General features: G+C 55.9%; 2 protein-coding genes across 2 annotated transcripts; both read left to right on the top strand.

Annotated features, from left to right (window-relative positions):
- The first annotated feature begins 1,508 nt into the window (after positions 1-1,508).
- LOC115336083 lies at positions 1,509-12,599 on the top strand. Its single transcript, XM_030002594.1, has 7 exons — positions 1,509-1,614; positions 1,910-2,130; positions 11,182-11,375; positions 11,466-11,585; positions 11,795-11,965; positions 12,340-12,381; positions 12,494-12,599. The coding sequence occupies exons 1-7, from the start codon at positions 1,509-1,511 to the stop codon at positions 12,597-12,599; spliced, it is 960 nt and encodes a 319-aa protein (XP_029858454.1).
- Positions 12,600-13,375: 776 nt separating this feature from the next.
- On the top strand, positions 13,376-16,942 carry LOC115336082 (T-cell activation Rho GTPase-activating protein-like). The gene is made up of 10 exons (XM_030002593.2): positions 13,376-13,456; positions 13,602-13,721; positions 13,954-14,115; positions 14,200-14,309; positions 14,656-14,851; positions 15,079-15,199; positions 15,498-15,643; positions 16,100-16,191; positions 16,278-16,445; positions 16,827-16,942. Exons 1-10 carry the CDS (start codon positions 13,376-13,378, stop codon positions 16,849-16,851), a joined length of 1,221 nt encoding a protein of 406 aa, XP_029858453.1. The 3' UTR covers positions 16,852-16,942.
- Positions 16,943-17,923: the final 981 nt, after the last annotated feature.

Here is a 17,923-nt window from a genome sequence, read left to right as displayed (position 1 = left end):
GTGAGGCTCCAAGATCAAGCCCTCAGTCTGAAGCAGGACATGCTCCTCAACTAAAGGGTTGCAAATCTTTTGGAGGTGGGCAATACCTGTTCATTACCCCTGGATTTTATTTTTGCTCTTTGGGCTCATTTTTAGAAACACCCGACCTGTTTCCTGTGGAAAAACATGCTCAAACACACAAGCCTGAGAACAACAGTACTCCATCAGAAAGAAGGCCCCTCTGGCCCAAAACTGTCTCCAAGGTGGCCAACCATCACTCTCTAAAAGAGAGCATACGAGCCATGCAAGTCTGCTTCTGTCAGGGTCCTGGGGGTGCTTATAGGCCTCAATGGCTGGGATCAGCCTCCCCCGGGACCCCCACCCTCACCATCTCCTGACAAGGGCCCAGGGGACATGTCCCAGCTCAGCCTGGGGCCTTCAGTCCCTGCCTGAGCCATGTTGCAGGTGTGCCTGTCCCTGCACTTGTCTCCTGGGTGGGCCTGGGACCTGCACTGCAGAGAGCTGCTCTCCTGGAGGGAGCCCTCAGACCTAGGTCAGAGCTTGTCATGCACAACTCTGGGCACAACATAGCATAACTATTCTGGTCTAGTCTAGTCTAGTCTATTTCTATTCCCTGCGCTCACCCTGAGTCAAATAACAAGACTGTTACTTGCCTGAAACGCCAGGGGGTTTTCATCTCCAAAAACACTTTGAAGGACACGTGACACAAAGGTTACAAGTGGAAACAGGATTTTTTTTTAATATTATTTTATGGTTTTTTTCTGAGTCTGCTTCAGAGCCGATGCTCACAAGCATTAACACAATGTGCCTGTGTAGCCAGGAGCAGGCTGACGCATTCTTCAGTTGAGCTTGAAAAAACATCCTTTGCAGCCTGGCAAAGGCAAGTCACAGAGCTACAGAGAGTAGCAGGAGGAATACAGGCCAAGCAGTCCCTGCTTCCTGAAGAGTAACAACGCAAAGAATAAGGATTGGGACTGATCACACACAAAAGAAGACAATGATGACAAACATAAAGACGAAGAGGTGTGTGGTATTCTCAAAAGTATGACACGTAGCGATGACAAGCATACGGTTTGTCTTCCAGAACAAGCTTTGCTGCTGTGCTTCTTGGCCAACGATGCATGAAAGGCGCTGTCGTGCCGGCCCTGCGCTTGATTTGCATGCAGGGAGAGCTGAAAAGTGGCAGCTCCTGATGGGGCAGCAAGCCTGGAGCCCTTCCGAGAGCACAGGCTGTTTTGCCCAAGCCAGAACCCCTGGGGAAATGGAGCTAAGAGAAGAGCAGAGCTCGCTCCCGCTCCAGACTTGCACTGGGCAAGAGAGCCCGAGAGAGCCAGGGCACGAGCGGTGCCTTGGAGGGAGGTGCAAGAGCAGCGGGCAGGGAGCTAGGCGAAAGGGCCCGGAGGAGCCCTGCCAAGGGGCTGTGCTCAGTGCTACAGAGGACAAGAAGCAACCCCCCGGGAGCATCCCTTGGAGCCCGCCGTGGGAGTGAGAAAGCTTCCTCCCCCCGGATGCGGGGCACGAGGGCCACCTTCGTGGAGCACGAGCAGCGGGCACCTAGCCACAACGGCCCAAAGGAGCCCTGGCGAGGGGCCGTGCTCAGTGCTGCAGAGGAAGGCAAAAAACCCCCGGGGACACTTGCTAGCCCACCGTGGGGGAAAAAAAGCCTTCCTCCCCCCAGCTGCAGGGCACGAGAGGCCATCTTCGTGGTGCACGAGCAGCAGGCAGTACCCTAGCCCCAACGGACCGGCGGAGCCCTGACAAGCGGTCCTGCTCAGTGCTGCAGAGGAAGGCAAAAAACCCCCGGGGCCCAGTGCCAATCTGCCCCGGGGGAAAATTCCTTCCTGACCCCAGGGCTGGCGATCGGCTATTCCCTGAGCACGTGAGCAAGACCTGCCTCCCGGTCCCACAGGCTGGTCACGCCTCCCAGAAGATGCCCGAGCCCTGTTCTCCCTCAACCTGGAGCCATCTCGGGGCTTCCGAGAGTGGCCAAATGCCCGCGGCCTGATCGACCTTGGGGGCAAGAATCCTTCCCGCGCCTTCGGGCCACCAGCGGGTGCTCCACGGCACTGGGACCCCGGCAACATCTCTGCATCCCACTTCTTACGGCTGCTGCCACTGGTTCCGCAGGGAGTGAGGACGGCGAGCTCTGCAGTGCTCCTCAAGAAGGCATTCCCTTGGTCTTGCCACAGCTCTCCATCCAAAAAAGCCCGATGGCCTGGGGCACCTCCAGGGCTTGGTGGTTCTTCTCGTCTCCAGCAGCCTGGTGCAGCCTCCGGTGGTCCTCCCTCAGCCCCCTCCAACTCATTCCAGCGGCTCCTCGCGGACTTGGTCTCGGATGTGTCTGGGCCGCCTGCCAGGCAGACTGGCGGTGGGACAGGGGAGGCTGCCCCTTTTATACTGCCCCGGGGCATTGTGACTGCTGCGTTGCCGGGTGGTGGCACTGCGACACGGGGGTGAGGGGGCCCCCGTGCGCAGCCCTGCCCACCACCCCTCGGCCCAGCATCCTTCGGAGGAAGGCCTTTGTGGTGCTGGCTTCGAGGCAGTCCCTGTGCCCAGGAGGGGCGGGAGTCTCTCCCTGCCCTTGGTGGCCATGCCCTGGGCCCAGATGCTGGGTGTCCCTGACGCCTGCTCTGCCACTCAGCTCCCACGGCCAAGCCTGGTGCTGTTCCTCTTCTCTCGGGCCGTGGCAGAAACCAAGCCTGCAGCCCTGAGACCACCTCTATTAGCCGTCCCCTCTCTGTGCCAGAGCTAAAGCCTATGCAGCCCCACAGCCAGGAGGAGCAGGGACACAAACCCTTTTCCAGGGGGATAACAGAGGATGGTTTCAGTAGCTTCAGCCTGGAGGAAAGCCAAAGTGTAATGAGACCCCTAGGCTGGGATGGACGGTGCCAAAAGACCACCAACGGAATAACACAGGCTTTTAAAAACATTTGAGTGAAGTTTACACTGGTGTGGTGGAAGGAAAGGTTGGTCGTATCCAGACCTAGAATATTTGGATCCGTGACCACAGCCCAGCCAGGCAAAGGACAGCTCTTCCAAACTCTCAAAATATCCCATTTCTGCTGTCTCCATCACATCCCCTTATCCCGCTGAAAGCAAGCTGCACAGCTCCTCTGCTAAACGCACCCGTTGGCCGTGTTTATACGGGATACAAAACGCGCTTCAGGCATGAGTAAAACTTCCACAGCTCATCTGTGACTTGAACCTTTCTGAGAGTTCTTTGCCTACCTCGGTTTGTGGGAAGATGTTCAGATCTTATCTGAAACCCTGGCAAGTCTCCTTTTCCTTTAGGATTTAGTATTTTGAGTACTGAGAGATTAAGAGAGGTACTCTCCTTGCCATTTTGTGCGTTGGTGCCAAAATTGATTGGTCCCTTCAGACTGTGTAAATAAGGGCATTTATGCCACCGATATTCCTTTGGTTGCGGTGATGCCAGAGGTGAAAGGCAGGGGTTTGGTTCCTTCTGCAGAGATGCAGAGAGCATGCATGGTTTCCTCACCGTTCCTCACCAATCCACCAAGGGACATTTGCTACTGCACTGTCAGGGGAGGTTTGGACTTGACGTGAGGAGACATTTCTTTCCCAAGAGGGTGGTCACACCCTGAAACAGGCTTCCTGGAGAGGTGGTGGATGCCCCGTGCCTGTCAGTGTTGAAGAGGCATTTGGACAATGCCCTTAATACCATGCTTGAACTTTTGGTCGGCCATGAAGCGGTCAGGCAGGAGGACTAGTAGGGACTCGTAGGTCCCTTCCAGCTGAACTATGCTATTCTCATTCAGAATGTGAACAGAGAAAAAGAAATAGTTTTTCCCACTTTGTTGGAATTTGACAGAAAGTAAATTAAAGGTGCCTTGTCCTAGGTTGCACAGCCGTTTAGCAATTGCATTTCAAAACGGTGTTTTGGCAGTTGACGAAATTACGCTGCCAATAGAGATGTTTAGGAAAAAAAGGAGTAGTTTTGCGGAGGATGTGTGAAGGGCTCTACAAAAACATCTTTAAAGAGTCTATGCATGTTTCCCATGGAAAGCACTGATTTTGTTTGAAAGCTAAGGCTCTTTCAGCTTGGGCATCTTTTAGTTTTACAGCAAAAACTTAGTACTTCTCAGAGGAAACAGGGACTTGTACAAGTTGAGTTGAATCCTCAGCTTCCTATTTAAAAATGTCTTTAAGGGAAATGTAGAATCAGGCCACAACTGTGCAATGGCATTAGTCCCGAAGTTAATCCCAATGGCATTAGTCCCTAAATTAATCCCAGATGCATACCAGTTCACAAGGAAGCCATCTACTTGGTTGTCTGATTTAGGAAACCTCACCTGGCATGTAAGGCTCACATTGAATCCCATCCTACCATCACCCTTCACACACTTGTTTTACCCATGCTTTTAGGCTTCATAAAATGAGCTTCCATAAGTGTTAGCAACTCCCAGTCAGCACCAATTCTTTTGATAAAAATAACCTGCTACGATTGTCTGAGCAATCATAGTTAAATTATACCACCACTTCCATACAGTTCTGTGACAATATTCGTCTAGTGGTTCTGATACAACAGAGCTTCTTTATCTAATAGTTAATGTTAACACACTTCGATAAGTAAGAAACACATAGATCGATATACTTTTCCAGGGGAAAATATTTTAAAGACTGCACATTAGTATAAATACAAAGGCAAAACCCCTCAAAGTCTGGAGGAAGGTGCAAAGGTGCTTCTTTACAAGAGGGTTTTCGTCCACTCTTACTTAAGTCAGCTGAAGGGAAGATCTGAATAAAGCCACGGTGCCTTCTCCCACCCTACTCTGACCGCTCACCGAGATCCAGTGCTTAGCGCTGTTCCCAAACAGTTTCCACTGAGACTGGATGAACTGTCAGATGCTACCATATTTAGAAACTTAAGCTCCCAGTCTCTCCTGCCATTTCCACATCCACTTCTTCCCTTTCTGATAAGGCATGAATCATCATCAGAAATCACTCGCCAGTCCATTAGAAACTAAACATTGCACAGATTCATAGAAGTACACGGGTGACTATCGCTACATCTGCCTCGATATTAGAGGGATCAGCACTGTAAAAATACCTGCAGTTAGCAAATATTCATGTTGCATTTATGAGCATTTTCATTCCAGTACACACATTATGAAACTGTTATCGTGGTAGGAAGGCTAGGTAGGTATTCCAGCAAGGAAGACTGCTTTGCTGCTATATTAATACCTTATATTATAGTGCAATAATCCTGTGCTCTACAGAGTCTCGGACTGGTTCATTGGAGGCGGGGGGAAAAAGTGTATGGCTTTAAAAGGCTTGCAGTATTGGGTCAAAAAAGGCACAGATGTTGCAGCAAATCCTTGAAACAACATAAACTCACCATGCTTGTCTGAGCCTATCCAAAAAAGTATTCGCCGTGGCCAGACCAAGGGTTCTGTGCTGTGCCTGGCTAATTCAACAGCAGGGCACCCTGCTTGGGAGAACCACTAATCCTCAAATGTAGCATTAAAGAAGATGAGACCAAGGCTACAGAGACTTCTGTTAAACTGAGCACAAGAAAAGAATCATACCTTCCTGAGCCTCAAAAGAATTTCTACAAAATCTTAGATATTTCTGCGATGACTTCAGGAGATAATCTTACAGCAAGTGACTCCGAACAGAACTTTCAGATGCCTTTAGGAATAAGGAAGGACTCTAGGTGCAGTCTCGAGAAAGCATATGCCTGAGAAACAGAGGAAAACCAGAGTGAGGAGATGGGGAAGTCGAGAACGTTATTTGCAGTAGCTGCTCTCATTCGACCAGATCAAGACTGGCACAGTGTTAGCAGAGGTACGGAAGAGATGTGAAAGCCTCAGACATTTCTGACCAGCGGGTAACACTGTGGGATGTAAATGGTAAGATCGCGTGCATTTTTTTTCACAACACAGTAAAAAGTGACGTTAAAAATATCAAATCCACCAGACCAAAAAGATTTCCATCCTACTCAAGTTATGAGAGGAAAAAATCCTCTCAGGAGATTGAAAGAGATGTCCTCCATAAACACGCACATCTGTAGTTCCCAAGCCCATCGTTCAAAACTTCCGTCATCAGTTTATTTTCTCCCATGGGTCTTCTCCAATTCAGTAGCTGTCACTCCAGTGAAAACCACAACACAAAGCTGACATTTATTGAAGATGGGCAGGGCCCCGCAAACTCTACTGTGGCACTGCAGACAAATCTAAACATCATCTTTACTCACAAATTTCCATTCAGTTCAGTGAAAGCAGAATTGCCTCTGAGGTGTGGGAATAATAAAGAGAAAATTCACCTTTCGGTTGCACCTAAGAACAGGCTTGCAGAGGCGCCTGTGGGAAGCCTGCTGGAAACAAAGGGGCCGTGTGGGAGTCAGGGAAAGCAGAATATGCTTTCCACCACCTAGAAAAGGAGCATCTTTTCTACCGCACAAGTCACTGCTGTTTCTCAATTGCAGTCCCACTAATTTGCAATTTTCTGCACATCAATGAGCCAGTTCTGTTCAGAGGGAAGACTGGTATCACTGCTGAGAGCTCAGGTCAGGGCTTGAGCCCATTTTTCTGTATTCCATCATATGGAGAAAAAAAAACAAAACCACCCTCAACAAGAAGAGAGAGAACCTGTTCAGTTTCATCACTCCACTGCCACCCCATGAGGTTTTGTTTGCTTGTTTGAACATACAATCAAAAATATATTCCAGGTGTAGCCAGATTCAAAAGCACCTCCCTGCAATACCACAAACTCACGACGATCCCCCGCTGAAACGTACACCCACAGCTCAACAGGTACCAGGGGTGTTCCGATCCGGGTTGTCAGCTCATTAAGGGAAGGGATGGCATCACATTGTGGGCATCCAGACCTTACCTCCTCTCAAGGTCAAGAAGAGTCACAGGTGGGCATTTCATGCCCTGGCTCCTACATTCCCGAGACAGATGTCAAAATGTGGATCTCCTGGACTTCACGGTTGGTAACAGCCTAGCAGATGCCAGGAAGGGCCACCACAGACATCGCAGAAACACGCGCAAGTCCTGCGTGAAATAATTTGTGTAGCCCTTTGAATACTGCTTCATAACGCCCCTTCTCCAAATCAAAGCCGGTTTTCACGTTGGCTGTCACGGCACATGTCTCCGCCAAGAACTAAAGAGAAACGGTGTGGGGTTTTGCATTCTGGGACATAGTTTTTAAAACACTATTCCTGGATTTTGTTACACTCGCGCGTCTGGCCAGCCGCTGTGGTAATTAGGAAAGAAATCGCTGCTTTTCCTACCGGCAGACAACACTTAGCACTTTCGCAACAATTCACGGGGCTTTTGTGCCAGGAAGAAATGAAAAGGACACGAGTCAACTGGCAAAACCCCCCACTTCCTCGCTTGGTGAAACCTCCCCAGCAGCAACCTGCTGCTCTCCGACCGACAGCTGCTCCCGCCCAGGGCTCAGCCCCCTCCCTCCGTGGCTTCTGGGACGCCGTTTACCCCTCTTCTTCACCCCTGCTGTGGCCCGGCAATCCCTGAAGCAATCCCAAACGTTTCACTCACAACAGAGGAAACACAAGCCAAGGAGAACAGCCACCAAAAAACCCCCCAAACCCAGGGGAATGAAACGCTGTCGCTGACCAGAGAAGCCGACGGAGGAGAACCGTGCTCCTTCTGGAAGAAAGCCTGCGGACAACTCTCCCCAATTTCCAGGCGCCTTGCCCTGGCACGCCGGGACCAGGTGCCCCCCAGAGGACAGCGCTGCCTCTGGCTCCTGCCCAGGCCGGGGGGGGCCACTCGGCGCCTTCCGCCGCGCAGCCGTGAGGCGGCCATTTCCCCTACCTCTGCAGATGGAGGACGGCGAGGCTTGCGAGGTCCCCGCCGGCTGTCTGAGGGGGGCTCGGGCCCCCCGGCACCCTCGGGCGGCGGGCGAGAGCCGGGGGGTGCCGGCGCTCCCCGGCGGTCGCTCGCACGGGGCGGGAAGGCGCGAAGAACCTGCCCCTGAGGAGCGCCGGCCGGCGGGAGCGGCCCTTAGCGCGGGAAGGGCAGCGCGCCCTGTCAGCGGCGGGGCTGCTGCCCGCTCTGCTCGCCCGCCGCCTCGGGCTGCAGCCCCGACGGCCGCCCCATGCTGGCTGGCGGCCGTGCAAGCCTGCCCAGCAGCCCGAGGTCGCCAGAGAATTAGGAGCGTGCTGGCAGAGAGCAGGCGAGGGCTGCGCTCTGCGGCAGAGAGTAGGAGCTGAGACTTTGCCGGAAGAAATAGGAGGGCCCCGTGGTGCTGACCGCCCAGGAGCGCTCCGGGATGTCGCGGGGAGGCTGCCACGCTGGTTCGAACACAGACTGCTGTCCCCTGCTCCTTTTCCATGCGGGCACCAGGACACGGTAAAGCAAAACGCGGGCAAGGTCCAGCAGGACTTGAGAGTCTTGGGGGCAGGAGTGAAAGGGACAGGTGCCCGAGCGATCTTCTCTTCTGTCCTGCCAGTCAGAGGTAGGGGTGCGTAACCGAAAAAGCCGGTCGAAGAAACTCTCTGAGGCTCGATTTTGGAGTTTTAGAAAGCAGGTGTTCTTCACTGCAGCGCTGGATGCACGGGGGGTTAGTTCCTCCTAGCGTGCTCACCGTTGCCTACAGCAAGGCAAGCTTATCTTGTTCTAATCATATACTTATTTATGTTATCATTGACATAGTGTCCGCCCTTTGGGCACGCGCAGTGTGGCTCATCTCTTTTTCCCAGTTAGCTGGCCTCGGCAGGTTTTAATGGCTGGATGCACCGATGTCTGTCCCAACGGCAGGTGGGGGACAGGGCTCTGCCCTTCCTGAGACCCCCAGCCCCTGGAGTGGCGGCTGGAAGATGGGTAGGTCAAAGGACCCTGATGGGAGCCCTGCAGGGCCTCATCCATTGGACCAACAGGCACCTTCCCTTGTCACACAGAGCATCTCATGGGCTGGAAAAGGGATGCTCTGGAGAGTTTCTGGCCAATCTCTGGAGAAGAGCTTCTTCCCGCCCCTCTCCCAGGGGGTTTCTCGGCTCTGGTGCCCTTCCCAAGGACAGCCCCACAGGTGGCTGCAGCCAGCGTGGCAGGAAAGAACAGGCAGCAGCCACAGCGGTCAGCACTGCGGGAGAGCCAAGGATAAAGCCTTATCACCCAAGTGTGATAAAGCCTTAATAACCGAGTGTGCTGCTCCACGGACAGGAGTATTCCTGCCTTAAGCTCACCACACATTTCATTTCCCTGTGGCTTTCGGCAGGATATGAATGGCTCTTCAGTGCCGGTGGTTGCTCCCCTCTTTCTGTAACAATTGCAAATTTTCTTCCTGTTGGACCTGCCTCGGTTCCAGTCTCTTGGGGATTGAAAGCTGGCACAGCATGGGCGCCAGAGACATTCCCACAGCTTGGCTGTCGTCCACAAGGAGGAGCCTGTCTTTAGCCACGATGGTCATTTCCAGGGAAAACAGCTTGTTGTATTGACCAGGACCCTACGAGGACAACAGAAGAGCAGGGAAGCAGCCATTGGCCACAAGTCCAGTGGAGCAGGCTGCTCAAACACAGCCCACTGTGACTTTCTGTGCTGCTGGGCCTGTGGGGACAAAGGATTAAGCCTGAATTACCTACATGAAATAGAGCTATCGCTAGCCTCGTGCAACGGCACCCAGGAGCTGGTCCTGAAAACCACCAATGCAGGACACGGAAAGCTTTTAACCGCTGTGGCTATTCTGGAATAGACTGTGCCGTGTGCCTCCGTTTCTACTAACAACCCTTCTCCTGCAGCTGAAAAGGAGTTTGAGATCTTGCATATGGCTAAAGGGGGTTGGTGGCCTCGGACGGTGGCTGAGGCTTGGGGCTTGCGTTGCCCGTGACCAGCTATGATCACAGAGTGACAGAGGAAAGACTTTCCCTGGGGAAGAGGCACCAGGGAGGGGTTGAGGTGGAGGAAAACTTCACCATGGTTTTGGTTGTAGGTGGAAAGTTCTGGATCAGAGAGGAATTCTACATCTTCCATAGCATGGCACAGGTAGAGTCTTCTGTTGGTACCAAGTAGAGGCAGAATGTCAGACAAAGTGGCTCATTGAATGGGAATGATCTAGGGAAATATACTTGGCTATTAAAAGCCCCATTGCTCTGGAAGTTGAATCTTTTTTCTCTAGTCCTTTTTTTTTTGGAAGGGGGTGGCGGGAGGGGCATGGATAATATATCTTCATACCTACCAAAACAGGCATTGTAGCAGTCAAGATGGAATGCGCCTTTCTCGCGTACCTTTTCTTTTTTGAACATGGTGAATTCAATCTGCTGATCAATAGCCCGCTGAGTTCAATAGACACCTTGGATTTTTATCCTTCGTCTCAAGAGCTAGACGCAACCTCCTGTTGTTGGTGTTAGCACAATTAATGCAGATAATCTGCTATCTTCTACCTAATAATCTAGGCTACATACTATCTAACGATCTATGTGAGAGTACAACCTGACCCAATGTTACACACAACATCGGCACTGTGAAGAGCTGTGACATTCAGATGAAAAGGGAGACATATGAACACCTTTTAATAGCTTGCAGGAATACAAAGGGGAAGCACTGTGTCAATAATACCAAAACCAATATGGATTTTCCCAGCTAAATTTCTGAACCTACTGTGACAAGTGATGGCCTATCAAAGTGCATGTCTGCACCCCCTGCGCTGCACCACGCGGGACCTGTTCACATTCCCTGGTCTGGGAGATGGGGCAGAGTGGACCCTCAGGCAGCTTGCAGGTGGCACACAACGGGGAGGAGAGGCTCACGCGCCGGAGGGTCCTGCTGTCAGTCATGGGGTCTTGACAGGCTGGAGAAAGGGGCTGACGGGAACCTCGTGTAGTTCAACAAGGGGAAGAGCAAAGTCCTGGAGACCTGGGGACGGACAAGCCCTTGCACGAGTAACTGCTGGGGGACACCCAGCTGGAAAGCAGCCGTGCAGACACCTGGGGTCATGGTGGACGCCAAGTTGACCGACTTAGAGCCAGAAAAGTGCCCTTGGGGCAAAGAAGGCTAACTGCATCCTGGGCTGCAGCAGGGAAAGCATTGGCAACAGGTGGAGGTAGGTGGTCCTTCCCCTCTGCTGTGTCCATCCAGCCCTGGGCTCCCCAGTGCCAGGCAGAGACGGCCATACTGGAGAGAACTCTCACCCCAGTGCCCCTCCCACTTTCCGTTGGGCTCGGAATGTTGGTCAGTTGGAGCCCACGGCCACCAGAGACAGCAGCACAGAGCTGTGCTGGCACGGAGGAGCGCTGGGAGGAGGCAGGATCTGGCCGAGCAGCACCGAGCCGGCACCGGCGCCTCGCTTCCCATCCCCGCTGTCGCCGACTGGCCCGCGTCCTCGGTCCGCGGCGAGGGTCCTCCTCTCCCGGGCAGGATGGGCCAGGCCAACTGCTGCTGCGGCTCCAGGTGGGCTCTCCCTGTGCCTCGGGGACACGCGGGCACGGCCGGGACCCGCAGCGGCGGCCTTTCTGATGCCCGCCGCTCTCTGCTCTGCAGGGAGGCTCTCGCCGACGCCGAGCCGGTGCTGAGCGCGGACGTGCGGCTGACCCGGGGCCGCAAGAGGAGCGAGAGACGCCTTCTCCTCCTCCAGGAGGAAGTGGTGGTCGCCAAGTTGCAGTAAGACCCTCAGAGCCCAGCTGTCTTTCCCCCATTCCTGGCCCTGGCACCAGGGCAGGGACACCCCGGCACCAGCCCCAGGCCCCGGGACCGTGGTGCTGGATGCACCCATCGATGTCCGTCCCAAGGGCAGGTGGGGGACGGGGCTCTGCCCGGGGGGACCCCCAGGAGGCCACCTCCAGCTCACCGCCTGCCTCTCCTCTCTGCAGACGTGGCACCACCCTGCGCCCACAGCTCCGCCTGGCCCTGGACCAGCTGTGGGTGCTGAGCGGCGGAAAGGAGGCAGCGGGGGAGGAAGAAGAGGAGGAGGAAGGCAGCGATGAGGACAGGACCTCCATCATCCTCATCTGGCCCACCAGCTCCTGCGTTGCCGCTTTCGGGTGAGTCGTGGTGCCACGTCCCATGGCCGGGCAGGAGAGGTTCCCAATCATGCCCACGCCATCCTGTGAACAGCCTCTGCCCTGCGTGCAGAGCCTGGGCAGGGAGCGGGAAGCACGCCGGCAGGGAGGGATGGGGGCATTGCCAGGTCCTGCATCCCCTGGTGCCCTTTGGGTCCCCAGAAGAGAAGGGCAAAAGCAGCTGCTCTGGCAGGACACAGGGAGCCGGGGCTTGGGCAGCGTCTCTGTCCTGCCCCGCGGGGCTTTGTCCGTGCCCCTGTGTCCTTCCCCACGGGGCAGGGCTGTGCAGGCGCCCGCCTCTGCCCACGGGCTGGGGGGCGGCGGGACCTGACGCTGGTTCTCCTCTCTTTCTGCAGCTCCCAGGCACTGAAGGAGCAGTGGGTGGGCACACTGCTGGGGTAAGCCGGGCCCTTGCGGCTGCGGGCAGCTCTCGGGCAGAGCTGCCTCACAGGAGAGAAGGGGCAGCTTGGGGCTCAGCCAGCTCTCTCCCTGTCCCTTCCCGGTGCACAGGACACCAGAAGGAGCAAAGAGAGCCCGAGTGACCCGTCTTCCGTCCATCAAAACCCTGGAGAAGGAGCTGAGCTGCCACCACGGCCTGAGTGCCTCTCTGGTTTGAGCTCTATCCCCAAGCCCTGGTCCTCCAGCCGAGCAGCAGAGGCATCACTGCTCACCTTCCTCCGCTCCTTCTCTCTTGCCAGTGGAGGACATTCAGCACCAGGAGCCTGGAGACGCTGATAGAGGGTCAGGCAGAGGTGAGAATGGCTGGCTTTCACCCGCCTCTGGCTGTGCCAGCATGTGCGGCCAGTGGGGTGAGTTCGTTTGGCAGGGATAGAGGGAAGAGCGGTCCCGTGGTGCCACTCGGGGAGCAGAGAGGGTTGGGGAGCCACCAGGAACGCCGGCACATCCTCGCTGGCGGCGCTGGGGGGAAACCTGCCGTGTGGGGCAGAGAGCCCGGGAGGGCAGAGGGTCCCAGCTCTGCCACGCTCAGGCTGCTGGTGCCGGGTGGCAGCTCGCCGGTGGCCCTTTCTGCTGCGGGGCTGCTCTCCAAGCGCAGCCTGCTTCTTGCAGGATCATCCCAAGCAAGGGCCACCAACAGCCCCGTCTATCAAAGCTGGGGGACTTTGCCGCTCACCAGGTGAGTTCTGGAAAGAAACGCATTGTCCTGCAAACGGTTGAGCTGTGCTCACTTGTCCCTTGAGTGTCGCCAAGCAGGTGTGGCACCCCAAGGGAGGACGTCACCTGGACAAGAAAGGACATGTGCTGGGCAGCGGTCGCTAGACGTGGTTCTGTCGGGACCCAGAGCCTCTGCTGCTGCCCACAGCTTGGAGGAGATAAGGGCGAGGGCTGGGACAGGCTGTCCTGGTGGCATGCCGGCTCTCAGGAGCCTCCGAGATGGAGCCACTGAGCTGGAGCCGTGGTTCCAGCTGCTGGCTCCCTGCCCATGCTGCCACGCCACTCAGCACCGTGCTGCAGGCAGGGCAGGCTCCAGGAGAGCTAGCCTGGCTCTCTCCATTGACGTGCTCTTGCTCTGTTTTCCTTTGCAGCAGGAGGGAGCAGCAGCAGCAGCAGCAGCAGCAGGAGGAGGAGGATGGGGCTGCCCTGGCCCTTTGCTCTGCAGAGGACCCCAGCCGCTGCCCAGGCGCCAGAGCAGGCAGGCTCTGGCTGCCGCGGGGTGCTCTTTGGACAGCTCCTGGCAGCCCTCTGCGGGGAGGACGGCTCCCTGCCCCAGCCCATCCAGGTAAGCCAGCCTGGGCAGGGGGTCCCCAGCCCTCCCTCCGGCTGCTCCAGAGGGGAGGTGGGTGTCCCCAGGAGCTCTGGGGATGGGGGATTGGGCCTTTCACCCCCAGAAGACTCTTCTGGTGCCAGCCCCTTTGTGGGGGGCAAGGAGCAGGATCTGGGGCAGTGCTTTGGTCACTGCTGTTGGAAGGCAGCTTCTCAGCCAAGCAACTGTCCTCCTGCCCCTCCTGCAGGAGATGCTGGCTGTCCTGCATAAGGAAGGACCGTCGACAGAAGGGGTATTCCAAAGAGCTGCCAGCGGGACAGAGTTTTGTGAGCTGCGGGAGGCCCTGGACCACGGTGCGGATGTCGACCTGGGCAGCCAGCCTGCACTGCTGCTGGCCGTCATCTTGAAGGTGAGCGCTTCTGACCTGCAGCTGGAAGAGCTCCTGCCTGGCCTGGAGTGTTCAGAGGCTCACCTGGAGCCCCTGGCATTGCAGGACTTCCTCCGAAGCATCCCCGCCAAGCTCCTCGTGACAGACCTCTACGAGGAGTGGATGGCAGCGATGCAGAAGAGCGGCAAGGAGGAGAAGGTTGAAGAGCTGAAAGCGTAAGTGTGGGCAGCAGCCTGCCTCTCGAGGAGGGACTTGTAGAGGCCTAGGACTTGCCTGAAAAGGGACGGTCTCCTTAAAAAGCTATGTCTTCTGACAGCTTGCTTTTGCTGGGGTGGGCTTAGATTTTGGGGGAAAGGGCATGGACAGGGAGCCTTCCCTTGCCTGGGCTCGGGTGAAATGAGGAGCTGGGAAGCAACGCCGTGCTTCCTTCCTGAAGCGCAGGAGCACTGACCGCTGGCTGAGAGCACCGGGAAAGCTGCGCAACCCACCCGCATTGGGCAAGCTTCGGGGACGGCTGTGGGCAACATCTGCTCTGTTAACGTTGAGTTCCTGTTCCCTCAGGGTGGCCGAGAAGTTGCCTGGAGCCAATCTCCTCCTCCTCAAGCGGCTGCTGGCCCTCCTCCAGCACATCGGCCACAACGCCTCCAGCAGCAGAATGACCGCCGGCAGCCTGGCCATCTGCCTTGGGCCAAATCTGCTGAGCCCACCTAACGAGGACCTGCTCCCCCTCGAGGCCATGCTGGCGGTGACTGAGAAGGTGCGCTGTACTGAGCAGCCGGCTGCAGCCTTACCGGCCCATCCGAGTTTGGCTGCTCAGAGGTCCCTGGCTGCCTCCTCTCTTGAGCAAATGCTGGTGGGGTGGCTGCCTGCAAGAGCAGCCCCACAACCACAGCCGCCTGCGCAGAGGCGAGGGTCGGGAGTGGGAAAGGCTGCGTGATACATTTTCAGGCACCTGGGTTGAGACCGAGGGTTTGGTGTGTGCAGGTGAACGTGCTGGTGGAATTCATGATTGACAACTGCAGGGAACTCTTTGGGGAGCAGACAACTGACCTTTCCTGTTCAGCGGCCGAGGAGTTGTCGGCAGCCCCCACAGAGAGCTGTGGAGGTGAGAGGCAGGACTGAGGGTTGTCAGAGGCTGGGGCTTGGGACACCAGAAACCTCAGCGTCGTTTCCAGTGGGGCTGGGCATGGAGTGTTGTGCTCTCAGCCCCGCTTGTCCCATGGCCTCTCTTTGGCCACTGCTTCATGGGGCATGAACGGTTTGCTCTGCAAGATGTGCTGAAGCCTGCAGACAGGGCATCGGAGGGCTGAAAACTTAAGCGGTGTAGGGCTTTGGGTGGGTTTTGCTTTAGCGGTTGTTTACTTCCAAGAAGTCACTTTGCTGCACATGCTTTTGCTTTCCAGAACTGCACTTGGAAGAGCAAAGTGTGCCAGCAGTCACAGCAGACACCAAGCATCAGGCAGAAGCCTTGCTGCATGCACCCCCCTCTCTGCTCGGTGTCCTCAGAGAAGCTGGGGGAGCTATGGTGGTGAAGTCTGAAAGGGGAGAGGTATGTCAGGTCCCCAAACACTGTGACAGCATGTCTGGTGTAAGAGGGGAGTTTCTGATGAGGCCGAGTCCCTGCTGTGCCTCTTCCTGGCAGTAGAGCTGGAGTGTGTTTGGGTTATTCCTCCACCCGCCGGGAAGATACCTAGCAAGGAAAACTGGCGAGGTTGTTTCTCAAATGCACTTGGCATGTGCTTCGTTAAACAGAAGGTCTGCAAATCACCTACAAATAGACAGAGGGGAGTAGCTGTCAACTTCAGCAGGGTTTTGCTGAGGTCCAACTTCGTCAGTGCTTCTCCAAGTCTGTTTTGGGGGGGCGGGGGGGACTGTGTGAAATGTGGATGATGCAAACCAGCCAAAAGGATCTCCTCTGGAGAGCTAGATTAGCAGTTTGGCAAACAGTCGCTTACTGTTCCAGGCCGTCTCTTGCCACCTGCTGACTCTGACATTTCTGTTGTAGGCACCTCCAGCTTTGCCTCCAACCACGCCTGAGAGTGCGGCAGAGCCCCTGGTGCGCCCAGAAGAGCTGGCGAACCTGTCAGAGGAAAGACGGTAAAACGAGCTCGCTTTTGTTAAAATCAGAACCAACCCCAGTGGGTCGTGCCTTTCCCTACCTAATACCACTGTGGGATGAAAAGGTTTGCAGGCTCTCCCCAGGACAAGGAGAAAAAGAAAAACCGAAAGAGAAAACAGGCCTGGGCAGAGGAGAGTGACAGACGCGCAGAAAAGAGGAGGAAGAGAGAAAACGTTTTTGGGGATGGACCAGTGAAAAGATGCAGGACGGTCCAGCAGGTCAGGAAGCCCAGGTGTGTACCAGGCTCTGCTGCCCATCTTTCCCAACTCTCAGCGCTGCTCCAAGTCAGACCAAACTGCTGGCAAGGGACAGCGAGGGATGGTGCTGCGCAGGGCTTGGAAATAACTCCGTGGCCGCTCCCCAGGGGCTCCCCATCGAGCCCTGCTGCGTGGCACGGGGGCCCTGTGCATCTCTGCATGCACGCAGGTCTCTGAGGGCATTACCCGTGGGGATGAGGCGCCAGAGCCGTCCCCTGGTCGATGCCAGCCATAGCTCTCTCTTCTGGGCTATGAACAATTCCTCATCAACAGTGTTCCCCAAAGAAAGGGGAACCGAGTCATGCCTATTCCTGCCTTTGTGGGTTTATCAGTGCTGTCTGACTCTGTCGTTGTAGGTGCCGTTTCCCTGTTACTGGCTGAAGCCCTGTGACTCCCAGGCCTGCCCCCCACCGCAGTTGATGTTCACAATAAAAGGATCTTTTCTCTCTTCTGAGTGTGTCTGCCATACGATATTCCGGACTAGGTAGACGGGGTTTTGTGATGAGTCCTCGGGGAGGAGTCTGCGATCGTGCCTTGCCCCAGCATCCTTTCCAGCAGGTATCAGGGCTGCGTTCAGGTGCTTTAGGAGTGAAACCAAAGCACAGACTCACGCCAGGAGGGTGGAGGTTGGAAGGGACCTGTAGAGGTCCTCTGGTCCAACCCGCCTGCTCAAGCAGGCTCACCTAGAGCAGGTTGCCCAGGACAACGTGCCCTTGGGTTTTGAACATCACCAAGGACGGAGACTCCGCTAACTAACTCCCTAGGCAACCTGTGCCAGTGTTTGACCACCCCGACAGGAAAAGGTTGTTTCATCATGTGCAGCTGGAGCATATCATGTGTTATAATTTGCACCTGTTGCCTGTGGTGCTCTCAGTGGGTACTCTTGAGAAGAGCCTGGCTCCCTCATCTTCATTCTCTCCCAGCAGGTTTAGATAGATAGATAGATAGATAGATAGATAAGACACCCCCCCACACCCCCAGGCTTTCTCTTCTCCCCACTGAAGTGTGCCAGCTTAAAAGCACGAGGGAAAAGTCGGCTTCCTTGAGGCTCCTTGTTTTGCAGGTGACCTGGGGACGTGGAGGTCCGTGAGGTTCCCCTGCCAAGCTGGCCCAGGGAAGAGGCAGAGGGCTGGAGGGCACAGCTGGGCTCCTGCTCCTGCAACAGCAGGGACTCGCTGGCCAGAAACGGCCCCGAGGACCCCGGCAAGGGGCTGTGCTCAGTGCTGCAGAGGAAGGCGAAACCCCCCCCGGGACCTGTGCCAATCTGCCCGGGGGAAAAAACTCCTTCCTGAGCCCAGCCCCGGTGCCCCGAGCAGGGTCCGGGGAGCTCCTGCGGGGGAGCGCGTTTGGGGTCGGCAGCCAGGGACCTTTTCCAGCCTGTTTGGTGCAGAGGCACGGGTGGGCGTGGGGCATCAGTCCCGGGAGAGCCGTCGCTGACTCCTCTTTCCCGGGA

This window comes from Aquila chrysaetos, chromosome 26, assembly GCF_900496995.4.
Source record: "Aquila chrysaetos chrysaetos chromosome 26, bAquChr1.4, whole genome shotgun sequence".
In the NCBI taxonomy this organism is placed as follows: domain Eukaryota; kingdom Metazoa; phylum Chordata; class Aves; order Accipitriformes; family Accipitridae; genus Aquila; species Aquila chrysaetos.
Note: the sequence above shows the minus strand (reverse complement) of the source record. Positions and strands in the feature narration are given on the sequence as shown.